This window comes from Podarcis melisellensis (genome assembly GCF_964234715.1).
Source record: "Podarcis melisellensis genome assembly, chromosome: Z".
NCBI classification, from domain to species: domain Eukaryota; kingdom Metazoa; phylum Chordata; class Lepidosauria; order Squamata; family Lacertidae; genus Podarcis; species Podarcis melisellensis.
The window spans coordinates 32,490,445-32,503,003 of record NC_138547.1 but is presented as its reverse complement, the minus strand read 5'-3'; the positions used below and the strand labels follow the sequence as shown (position 1 = coordinate 32,503,003).

General features: G+C 43.2%; 2 protein-coding genes across 3 annotated transcripts in view; one reads left to right on the top strand and one right to left on the bottom strand.

The window, feature by feature from the left end:
* The window catches only part of ENOX2 (ecto-NOX disulfide-thiol exchanger 2), a 39,967-nt gene extending 36,347 nt beyond the window's left edge, over window positions 1-3,620 (bottom strand). The window contains exon 1 of the mRNA XM_081898002.1: window positions 3,599-3,620. The gene's annotated coding sequence lies outside the window, so the exon portion shown is untranslated. The remainder of the gene's footprint in view (window positions 1-3,598) is intronic.
* Window positions 3,621-4,708: 1,088 nt separating this feature from the next.
* Window positions 4,709-10,948, top strand: GPR119 (G protein-coupled receptor 119). 2 transcript variants are annotated; one of them, XM_081896885.1, is made up of 3 exons: window positions 4,709-5,731; window positions 6,249-7,821; window positions 10,533-10,948. In XM_081896885.1, the coding sequence occupies exon 2, from the start codon at window positions 6,829-6,831 to the stop codon at window positions 7,816-7,818; it is 990 nt and encodes a 329-aa protein (XP_081753011.1). In that variant the 5' UTR covers window positions 4,709-5,731; window positions 6,249-6,828; the 3' UTR covers window positions 7,819-7,821; window positions 10,533-10,948. The 2 variants fall into 2 exon arrangements, with proteins under 2 accessions (XP_081753011.1, XP_081753010.1); XM_081896884.1 differs by lacking the exon at window positions 10,533-10,948 and having other exon boundaries at window positions 6,249-8,399.
* Window positions 10,949-12,559: the final 1,611 nt, after the last annotated feature.

Here is a 12,559-nt window from a genome sequence, read left to right as displayed (position 1 = left end):
AAGGCTACACTCTGGGTGGTAGGAAATTCTGTAATACTGTACAACAAAAATTGCACCTGTCTGATATGCAGTGGAAGAAAGATCCAAATGGAATCTGCTATAACCCCAAAGGCCCAATTCCTACAAAGTACGAAATGGGCCTCCTGATAAGATGGCATATTCCGTGAGAAGTTGGGTATATAAGGAGTCACACAATCCTTATGCTTTCTATCCCAGGCCCAGAATTTTGAACATGGCCCAGTAGCTAACTGGCAGCCAGTGCAATTCTTTCGCCAATGGCCTAAGCACAATGACAATAGTTTGCCCCAGTGAGCAGTTGAGTCACATCATTTTGCACTAGTCAGGAGCAGTCCCCACATAGAGTACAATGTCATAATCCAATCTAGAGGTGACCAATGCATGGCCAACAGTGATTAACCTATCCCAGTCCAGAAACTACCCTAGCTGTCTTGCCAGCTGAAGCTAGTAAAAGGTACTCTTGGCCACTGAGGTCATCTGGGTCTCTAGCAATGGAGATTGATCTAAACTACAAGCCTGCTCTTTCAGAAGTAGTATAACCCCATCCAAAGCAGGCAATTGTCCAATTATCTGGACTCAGGAACCATACATCCACAGGACCTCTGTCTTTGCCAGGATTCAGGCACAGCTGGTTAGCCCTCATTCAGCTTGCCACCAATATAGAGCTTTCACAGCCTCTCCTGATTCATGTATTATAGAGTAACAGAGCAGGGCATAATCAGCATACTGATGACACCTTGGCCCAAATCTCCTAATAATGCCAATAACTTAATGCAGATGTTAAACAACTTTGGAGACCCTGCAGTACACCAATATATACCCCGCTGGGTACATCCTGCCCTGTGTGTCAGACAGATGACCACTAAAAACTGCCCTACAGTTACCAAGGAGACCATGAAGTCCTGAGCCTGAATCTAAAGGCAGTCTCAGCACGAGTGCTGAAATCACCCAGAACTAACATTCTGGGATCCCACAACACCACAGCCAAGATGACTCCTGCCAGTTTGGTCAGAGAAGCAACTGGGCAGTAGGGTGCATTTTGTAGTACACTGGTACCTCTGGTTACATACTTAATTCATTCCGGAGGTCCGTTCTTAACCTGAAACTGTTCTTAACCTGAAGCACCAATTTAGCTAAAGGGGCCTCCTGCTGCTGCTGCTGCGCAGCTGCCGCGCAATTTCTCTTCTCATCCTGAAGCAAAGTTCTTAACCCGAGGTACTATTTCTGGGTTAGCGGAGTCTGTAACCTGAAGCGTATGTAACCCTGAAGCATTGTAGTAGCATTGTAGTAGCAACCATAGTTTACTGTCTCCTTGGCCTGACACCAAGTGCACACACCCTCATAGCCAAGTCTAAGCCAGAGAGGTTTCCTGGAAATGGAAGTCATGTAGACCACAGCAATTCCCCCATTCCTGCAGCTTGTACTTATGCTGCACCAAGTATCCAGGTGGGAACAGCTGTGCCAAATCAACTCCTCCCAGCCTGCCCACCCAGGTCTCAGTAATACAAACCAGATCAGCACCCTCATCCACAATCAAATCATAGACTGTCTGATTATTCCGTTTCAGATCATCCTAAAAATGTTTTATTGATAAGTGGCACAGGTATATATAAATCTGAGGGGAAAACCAGTCACAGAAAATAAAGCAGTGTGGGATGAGAATTACCTGTATACACAACCTGAGCCTAAGATGGAGGGGCTCACAGCATTAACACCCCAGTCTTTCTTCTCCCATAGTCACAACCTTGGATTCAAACAGAAATCAAGCTTCTGCCTGCATCTAGTGCAGCTCTCAGCTCACACAACTCTGTGGTTTGGGGCTTTCTGACTACTAGCCAGGTATTTCCTTTGTTATACTAAGGACAGTACAAAGGGCCATTAATTCACCAATAAGCTTGCCTGGTTAGTTGAGCAATGGAATCCTCCATTAGATTTTAACCCCTGCTGGATCCAGGACCCCAGGAATCAGAACGGACTCAGGCTTCATGAAGACTAACCCCCAAACTTACAACAGCGTTATACTTTTTGTTTGTTTGTTAATGATTGCAAAAAAATTTACTTATACAATACAAATACAATTCTGGGCAAATCATTGGGAATTATTATAAATATTTATATACTGCTTATTCAAGAAGCTTAAGGCAGCAAACATCATCTTGCCAACAAAGATCCATATAGTAAAAGTTTTCCCAGTAGTGATGTATGGAAGTGAAAGCTGGACCATAAAGAAGGCTGATCGCCGAAGAATTGATGCTTTTGAATTATGGTGCTGGAGGAGACTCTTGAGAGCCCCATGGACTGCAAGAAGATCCAACCTCTCCATTCTGAAGGAAATCAGCCCTGAGTGCTTACTGGAAGGACAGGTCCTGAAGCTGAGACTCCAATACTTTGGCCACCTCATGAGAAGAGAAGACTCCCTGGAAAAGACTCTGATGTTGGGAAAGATTGAGGGCACAAGGAGAAGGGGACGACAGAGGATGAGATGGTTGGATAGTGTTCTCAAAGCTACCAGCATGAGTTTGACCAAACTGCGGGAGGCAATGGAAGACAGAAGTGCCTGGTGTGCTCTGGTCCATGGGGTCACAAAGAGTCGGACACAACTAAACGACTAAACAACAAGAACAAAAGGCAGCAAAGATGGCTCTATAAGAAAGTCCTTTCTGTGTCGGTTCCTTGCCTTTTGAATGCCCTCCCAAAGACAGATGACCTGGAAATCTCATTACTGTACTTTTCTATTATTTGAGGGCAGGCAAAAATAATTACCGGTAGGTTCACAAAACTGCTAATGCCAGCATTACAGGCAAAAAACCCATTTCTATTTCTATATTCACAGAGCTGCTGAGGCTAGCATTTTCTACTTAGAGCAGTTTGATTTCACCCTCTGCCTGAATAAGCAGTTGCTGCTTTAGCTGTTGCTTTAAATCACTGTATTGTTATTACGATTCGCTTAAATAATAAATTCTAATTATTATAAATATTTATTATTATCATTACATTTCACTTTTCTTTGTTTCTCACTTCTCTACTAGCCACTCTGAGAAAAATACTATTTATGTTGAAGGTGCAGGATGCGAATGGCAGGTCACAGCCAACCTTAGCCCTACACAGAGAAGACCCATTGAGATGAAGAGGCATGGGCTAACTTAGTTCCGTTAGTCTATTCAGAGGCGGGCTTAACTGGATCGATCCAACCAACCAAATCATTCATACTCACAACAACCCTGTGAGGTAGGCTAGGCTAAGAAAGCACGGCTGGCTCTTCATGAGTGGGTCCGGGGATCTGAGATGAGGTTCTAGATTCAGAACTCTAACCACTACACCACCGCACCCAGGTGATTAAAAAGGCAAATATCGGGTCCAAACAGGGGGCAGCGATTGAGAGGAGCAGATCGTGGCTGCTGCACCTGGTAAATAGGGCCAATGAGCAAAAACCGGGGAGCTGCCCTCTTTGAGAGCGCAGGCCGCTGCCGGTTCCCATGACAACGGTGGTGAGGCAACCCCGCTCCATCCACCCTCCCACCCGATCCCGGCAGGACAGGAAGCAGCGCCCTGCCCCGCCCCGTTGCCCAGCAACGCCCACCTGCTGGTCCCGCAGTCCTCCGACGCCGATATTCCCGAAACATCCTTTCAACCAGGAGGGCCCCGCCGTTGCGATCGCTTCGCGAGCTGCCTTGTTGATTGGCGGTCTCTAGGGGCGTGGCTTGAATACCCGAGAGCATGATGAGCAACCGTAGATTCGTGTGCGCCGCGCAGAAGGCTGGAGGGGGGGGGGGACGGGACCGGGGGGCGGGATTTGCCGAATTTTAAAAAGGGGAAGTGTGAGGGTTAAGGAGGGAAATCGCTTCCGCCTGCACTGATTGGCTGCTCGAGTCCACCGTGCTGTGAAGGCTTCTGGGTAATGTAGTCACAGGGACTCCGCGGGGTTCAGAAGAGATAAGGCTGCTCTGGCAGCATGTGTACATGAGTGAGTATGGGGCAGAAGAAAGTGGCACAGATCAGACGAGGTTTGTGCCTGTCTTTGCTTCAGCTTTATATACCCCTCCTTATCCCCAGCACTCAATTCAAGTACGGCTGCAATTTTTTAAAAAAATCGGTTTTATCGTTTTGTAAACCGCTTTGAGGTGGTTGTTTTTTAAAAAAAACAAACAAACAGTTTGTGAAATAAATAAATAATACGGTTAACACTGTAAAGGGAGCTTGGAGTGTGTGCAATGCATCTTTGATTTTCATTCATGGGAATGCTATTCTCATACTGACATCCAAAGTATGGATGAAATATACTGGGAGTCGAGAGTGGATTTCCTGCTCTTTATTCAGCTCATAGTGGTGAGAAGGAATGGAAATTCCCCCACAATATCTGCTTTATATACATTATTTACACAATGGGCTGCACGTGATTGGCTAATTCCGGGATTCTCCTGTAGGCCAATCAGGTTGTGGATTCACTTCCACCTGGAGCTGGATTGGGTGGCTCCTGCGGACCAATCATACTGCTGCATTGTTCTAGGAGCAATCGGACTGCTGCATTCTGAATCCTATTGTTCTAGGACCAATCAGACTGCTGCATTTTGGATCCTATTGTTCTAGAACCAATCAGGCTGGTGCATTTTGGATCCTATTCAACTCAGTACATAACAATGGAGGAAGCACAATAAATGATTTCAATGCTGCTTAAGGGAGCACAGAAGAGTTCTGGAGAACTCAAAAGCTTGTGCAATATTTATTTACTTATTTATTATTATCCTAACAAATATTTCTGTTAGCACGTAATATACAAAATCCCTAAGTGCTCTGCATAGAAACAATTTAATTATTGAGAACCAAACTTTGTAACCAAAAATGCAGATAAATACATCAGTAAAAACACAATCCATCGATAAAACATTCAATTAAATATAAATAATAAAACAGCAGCATCATGAATCTTAAGAGCAAAGGAAAGCCTGCTTAAATAGTAGGATCCTCAGAAAGTACGGTATATAAAACTTGCCGCTCTTTCTTCCTCACAGACAGCACACTGAAGGTTGTTCCAATAACAACAAAGAGCTAAAGATACTGCAAAAATTTAGGGTCCATCAGTTTACATCTCCATCCTGCAAAAATTTTCAGAGATGATCTGGAGAGTACCATACAGACAAGAGTTGGCATAGTCCGTCATGTTATTGAACTAAGTGGTCGGAAACAGTTAAATAAGAATGCATGCTCACGGTTTTTCTCCCTATTCTTTTTAACTTAACCCCATACCCATCTCTGGCTTCCTTTATAGGGTCAGTTCCAAGAATCTTATTTGATTTCAGACTCAAAATAACTTCATTTCTGCTTTCTTTGAAGATGTGGCCATTACCTTTTAGAATTCTTTTGTTTCTGCAAGGGGTTAGTGGGTCCTATAAGATGTCCCAAGTGGAATATTATTAAAGAAAGTCAATGGGGAATATCTTCATGGCCCCCCACCCGACAGTTGCAGTAAAATTCTAATGTCCTCATCAAAATTCACAGGGGACTTTTACTCTAAGGTTAATGGCTTCCTTCTGATATTTTGCAACATTTTGGTTGTCTCACCACCAGCCAACCACAGCTCACTCCGGGACAAATATAAATGAGAAGACTCTTAACTGATACAAATCAGCTTCAAGCGTTATACAAACCTGCTTAATGTTTGACTGTATCATTTACGTTGTCTGTACATGACATGTTTATTAGGGTGGGGTACAAAGTGGTTTAGGGGACGCGGGTGGCGCTGTGGGTAAAACCACAGTGCCTAGGACTTGCCGATCCTATGGTCGGCGGTTCGAATCCCCACGGCGGGGTGAGCTCCCGTCATTCGGTCCCAGCTCCTACCCACCTAGCAGTTCGAAAGCACCCTTAAGTGCAAGTAGATAAATAGGTACCGCTTTATAGCGGGAAGGTAAAAGGCGTTTCCGTGTGCTGTGCTGGTGCTGGCTCGCCAGAGCAGCAATGTCACACTGGCCATGTGACCCGGAAGTGTCTTCGGACGGTGCCGGCTCCCGGCCTCTAGAGTGAGATGAGCGCACAACCCTAGAGTCTGTCAAGACTGGCCCGTACGGGCAGGGGTACCTTTGTGGTTTGGTTTGGTTCTCGAAGCTACCAACATGAGTCTGACCAAACTGCGGGAGGCAGTGGAAGACAGGAGTGCCTGGCGTGCTCTGGTCCATGGGGTCACGAAGAGTCAGACACGACTAAACGACTAAACAACAACAATAACAACAAAGTGGTTGTTATAAGTATTTTCAGAAATGGAAAAAAATAGAAGTCACAACTGTTTAAAGTGGTATGATATTGCCATGATTAGCTTACCATGCATGGCTACTCAAGGAAATGTACAAGTAGAAAAAGAGTTTTCTGTCAAGAAAACTTAGGAATGTAAGGAATACAATACAATACAAACACAAACTGATGGCTTCATCACAAAGGCATGCCATTTTGAGAGTACTGTGGAACCTAGAGACACACTATCAGAGGTAAATAGAGAATGTGGCCTTTGCTTGTTCAGCAAAGTTGCAGGAAGCATTTCCCCTCTCCTCTCTCAGGTTGTCTGGAAACTGGGGGAGGGACTAGACCTAACACCTGGACAGGTATTGCCAGTATGAACTTTGCAAGGCTAGTGAGCTGAAGGTGGCAGAAGGCGCTAGGCTCTCAGGAAACGGCAAGACACTCATTCAACGCATCATATCCTGGTTTTGAATTTTTTTCCAAATAAGTTCCGCAAGCAAGGTGGTTTCCCTAAGAAGCAGCTCGGGTTGCTTGTACTGACAGCAGAGCTCCTTTCTTCTGGTAAAGAAAAAAACTGCCATGGGAAATGTTGGGTTTGGGGTATTACTTGCAATCCTGGCCTCCCTTATCCTAGTGATGAATGCTCTGGTGGTTGTCGCACTGGTACGGCTGATCTCGAAAGGGGGCTGCCTTGGGCTGTGCTTTGTTTTAAATCTGGCTGTTGCTGACTTCTTGGTTGGATTTACCATCACAAGTCTGATCACAGAGGAGCTGTCCAGCTCTGAGTACCAGACGCCCCGAAAGCACTGCCTCCTGAGAATGGCCTGCATCACCTGCCCCTCAGCTGCCTCCATCTTCACTGTTATTCTGGTCACCTTTGACAGGTACTTGGCTGTGAAGCACCCTTTCCAATACTTTAAAATCATGCGGAGCCCAGTTGTTGGGGCTTGCATCACAGGGCTCTGGCTCTTAGCCTCCTTGGTTGGCTTCCTCCCTGTGATGGCTCACAGCTTCCAGGCGGACGGCTACACAGGGCTCTGCACCTTCTTCAGAGTCTTCCAGCCCACCTACATGCTCACTTTCTTCTGCGTGGCTTTCTTCCCAGCTTTCTTTGTTTTCATCTACTTCCACTGCCACCTGCTGAAGATCGCCTCCCTCCACGCCCAGCAGATTCGAGAACGGGAACACATTGGACTGGAGGCAGCCTGCCGAGTCCCTCAGTCCTCCAGCGACACAAAGGCTTTGCGCACCATCACCATCCTGGTGGGGTGTTTCGTGCTCTCCTGGTCACCCTTCTTTGTCGGGAGCATCGTGCAGGTTGCATGTCAGCATTGTTCCCTGCAGCGCCTCCTAGAGAAGTACCTCTGGGTGATGGGCTTGTGCAACTCTTTGGCCAACCCCTTGGTCTATGCCTATTGGCAGAAGGAAGTGCGCCTTCAAATCTACCAAATGTGCTTGTGCATGCGAAGCAGGGTCTTTCCTTTGTTCCGTGCTGACAGCCGTCCTCCTATTCACAGCAGGGTTGTGGCTTCAGTGCCTGCCATCTCTCTAGCTCAGCTTGAGGAGTGATCGGTAAGAAAAGGTCCTGTGAGGAGTGTTGTTTCTTGGGTGTGTTTTTTGACACACATGGTGCCTTTCACCTGGAGAAGCAGGGGCAAAACTAGGCTTTCTTCACTTGGGTCAAAGACCCAGTTTGGGACACACACCCATGCATATTTGCACACACACACAGGCTGGCAGCCTCAATAGCGCCCCTCTGGAGGCTTCACCCAGGGCAAAACTCACAGCTAGCTCCCCTCTAGCTACAGCTCTCTCTGGGAGAAACTCTTGCATTGTGTGAGACTGCTAGCAAAAATGTAATTTCATACTCCCTGCCTCCAGGACAACTTTTACTGGGCAAGTTACCTTTGGAGATAAGAGCGTAAGAATCAATTTATAGTGTCTCTGCGGAATCTGTTGCTTTGGAAGATGTACAGATTGAGCAGGCAGTGCAAAGTGCAGAAGCAAGTACACACTGATATTTTTTGAATATGCCAATAAGCCAGGAAAGCTATTGGCATGGCAATTAAGCAAAGATGGCATTAAAAACACTGTTAATAAACTAAAGATTAAAGAAAAGACAATTGATTACAGACCTATATTGGATCGGACAAGAGAAAAGAGAAGAAATTGAAAGTTATATAAGACAAAGTAAATTACCAAAATTCAGACAGGAAAATTAATTACATTAAATACACCAGTAAATTTCTCTGAGGTCTCTGAAGCAATTAATAATGCTAAAATAGGGAAATCACCAGGACTGGACAGCCTTAGGCCAAATATTATAAGAAGTTACAGAAGCTGGTAATTAACCCATTACTGAATGTAATGAATGGAATTCTGGAAAAGGGGAAGGGACCAGAAATGTGGAAAGAGGCCTACATAACAAGAGACAGACTTGACACTGGTTACACATTATAGACCAATTTCATTATTGAACAATGATTATAAACTGTTTGCAAATATAATGGTAAACAGAATTAAAGCAATACTATTAGAAATAGTACACCAGGCAGGATTCCTTCCAGGTCGACAGATGAAGGACAATATTAGGAATATTATTGATGTCTTAGAATACCTGGAAGTAAGAAATGAAAAGCAAGCAGCATTGATGTTTATTGATGAGGAAAAAGAACTTGAGGAAATGAATTTTGGAGAGAAATTTAGAAAAGGAATAGAAGCAATATATTCAGAACAAAATGCCAGATTAATTGTAAACAATGTGATAACAGAGAAATGTAAGATACAGAAAGGGACAAGACAAGGCTGTCTCTTGTCACATTTGTTTGTTTGTTTGTTTGTTTGTTTGACTGACATTAGAGGCCCTTGTGAGAAATATTAGGGCAGATGAAACTATCAGAGGTATAACAGTTGGAAATAAAGCATATAAACTGAAGGCGTATGCTGAGGATATTGTAATAACAGTGGAGGATCCAAAAAATTCTCTTCTGAAAGTCCTAAAGAAAATTCATGAATTTGGACAGGTTGCTGGCTTTAAGTTGAACAAAGTTGATAGTGAAAAATGTATCAGGAAAAGATAAAAAAGAGATTCAACAGGACTTAGAAATAGAAATTTTCCAAAAGTTAAATATCTGGGAATATGGTCAACAGCTAACAATATTAATGTATTTAAAGACAACTATGAAAAGGTATGGAAAGAAATAAGAAAAAATTAAGAGATTTGGGGACGGATGAAATTGTCACTTTTGAGAAGAATATCGGTGATTAAAATGAACTTATTGCCAAAAATGTTATTTCTGTTTCAGTCGGTCCCGGTGATAAGCAATATGAGATGCTTCAAAAAATGGCAGAAAGATATTATGAGATTTATCTGGAAAGGGAAGAGACTGAGAATAAAATATAAACTTCTTACAGATCTTAAAGACAGCGGAGATTTCGCCCTACCAGATTTAAAGATATATTATGAATCATCCTATATCTGTTGGATTCGGGACTGGATTAAATTAGAAAACACAGATCTTTTAGATTTGGAAGGACATGACAATAGATTTGGTTGGCATGCGTATTTATGGTATAATAAAGCCAAAGTGCAGAGATATAAGGATTTATTAGAACAAAAGACACCATGGTGGATCTCACCCATAGAAGTAATATCAGCAAAAAAGGTTAACATGAGGACTAAATGGCCAATGTACAGAGAGCTGTTGATAGAAGTGGATAATCAATTAAAGTTGAAAGATTTTGAGGAAATCTGGGAGAAAGTAACAGATTGGTTACAATACTTTCAACTAAATGAAACTTTTAAAAATGATAAAAATAAATGATTTAGTTGCACCATATCAAGATTTCAAAGAGAAACAGTGGAGGATAATATAAAATTACTGTCAAAAATGTTTAATTTGTTGTTGGAATGGGAAACTAAAGATAAAGAGGTTAAGTGTGTAATGATAAAGTGGACAAAGGATCTGGGACATAATGTACAAATAAATGACTGGGGAAAACTTTGGAAGGTGGATCTCAAATTTACTGGATGTAGCAGAGTTAAAGAGAACTATATGAAAAGGATGTATCGGTGGTATATAACACCGGTAAAACTTGCTAAGCCGTATAAAACAAATTCTAATAAGTGTTGGAAATGCAGAAAAAAGAGGGTACATCCTGTCGTATGTGATGGGAATGTAAGGTTATTAAAAGCCACTGGGAAATGATATATAATGAATTGAATAGTATATTTAAGCTAACTTAAAAAAGAAAAACAGAAGCTTTTTTATTAGGTGTAACAGGAACAGAAATTCCCAAAGAACAGAAGAAAGTATTTACGTACGCCACAACAGCAGGCCAGATCCTGTTAGCCCAAAGATGGAAAGAAGAACAGTTGCCAACAATAGAAGAATGACAAATAAAACTTATGGAATATGCAGAAATGGCAAAGCTGACAGCAAAACTCAGAGACTCTGACAATTAGAAGTTTAAAAAAGAATGGGGGGAAAGTATTGTGTATTTGCAGAAATATTGTAAACAAGTTGGTACATTGACAGGGTTCGATTAAGCACTTGTAAGCAGTAAGGAACTAGAAAATAATAAGGAATAACAATTGGATAAAAATGATAACAAAATGCAGAGAATGATGTAAGATGCAAAGAACCAGTAGAAGGGGGTGGAAGCAAGCCTTGAGGTTTAAATAACCTCAAAAGACGACTTGTAAAATAGCCCGATTCCTTATTAGAAGTTCAAATATTAAGATTGTGGTTTGATTTTTGTATCCTTATTTTATTGTTTACTATCTGTAAAAATTAATAAAAAAATATATTTACCAAAAAAAAAGTGATGCCAGTACTAGCCTTTAATTTCAAATCGCCTGTCCTCAGCCCATAGATACTTGGGTCTCTAGCTGTTTTTGGATTTCAATTCCCATCATCCCTGACCACTGGTCCTGCTAGCTAGGGATGATGGGATTTGTCACCCCAAAACCGCTGGAGACCCAAGTGTGGGAAACACTGATCTAAGGTCACACCCACACATTTATAGCACAGTACTTTCACAATCGAGGCTTCCCCTTAAGAAACCTGAGAACTGTAGTTTGCCCCCCACAGAACTACAATCCTCAGCACCCTTAACAAAATAGCTCCCAATATTTGGAGGGGCAGGGAGCCATGTGCTTTAAATGTATTGTGTGGTTATGTCAATTTTTGGTGACCTTCTGCCAGCAGCCAAAGGCAGGGTACAAAGGCAAACAAAGAAGCAAACAAACAAAGAAAACAAGAGACCTCCTCTTGCCCAGGATGTGCATCTTTAGCACCTTTCTCAGCTATCCTGCACTTTGTCCTACGTGCCATTCAGGATGTGTGGTCATGTTAGGAGGGGTGGACAGCCTTCACTAATGTATCTTATCTCCCCCAATTGCCACTTGCGTCAAAGCAAAGTGGTTGATTTATTTCAGACTTCCTCCCTCCGTTATAAACAGGCTGGGTATGAAATAGAAAGCCTTATGCTTCAATGCTTCCAAACAACACTGTATTTCCAGTCTGCTGTTGCTTGCAGGGGCAGTGTCTGGGAAAATGTGCTTATAGATAGGGGATAACAGGCAGTACTGGGAGTTGGGTGTTCCAGGCATCTTGGGATGCAAGTGACAAAACACCCCTTAAGGGCCATTGTTGAGTAGGATAGCATCTACTTTACATGCAGAAAGTTCCAAGGTTCAATTTCTGACACTTCCAGGTTGGGTTGGAAATGTTCTCTGACTGAAACTCTGGAGAGCTGCTGCCAGTCAGTGTAGCCAATACTGACCTAGATGGACAGCGGTCTGACTGTGTTTAAGGAAGATTCCTATGAGACTGTGAACATATGCCATTGGAATATATCTGAATGAAACATCCCAAGGGCTGTCACATAGAAGATGGAGCAAGCTTGTTTTCTGCTGCTCTGGAGGGTAGTAGTCGAATCAATGGCTTCAAGTTAGAAGAAAGGAGATTCTCACTCAACACCAGGAAGAACTTTCTGACAGCAAGAGCTGTTTAGACAGTGGAAATGTCTCCCTTGGGAGGCGGTGGTCCCTCCTTTCTTGGAGGTTTTTAAGCAGAGGTTGGATGGCCATCTGTTGTGGATGTTTCATTTGAGATTCTTGCATTGCCGGGGGGGGGGGGTTAGATTAGATGACTCTCGGGATCCCTTCCAACTCTAAAATTCTATGATTCTCCATTACCAGAAGAAGAGAAGAACAACTGTACTGGATCAGGCCAGAGTACCATCCCGTCCAAGACCTGTTTTTGCAGTGGCCAACCAGATGCCTATGAGATGCTCACAGGCAAGA

What these genes read in the sequence shown, in the direction of transcription:
- GPR119 (XM_081896885.1), top strand. Translation starts at nt 6,829, where the DNA reads ATGGGAAATGTTGGGTTTGGGGTATTACTTGCAATCCTGGCCTCCCTT.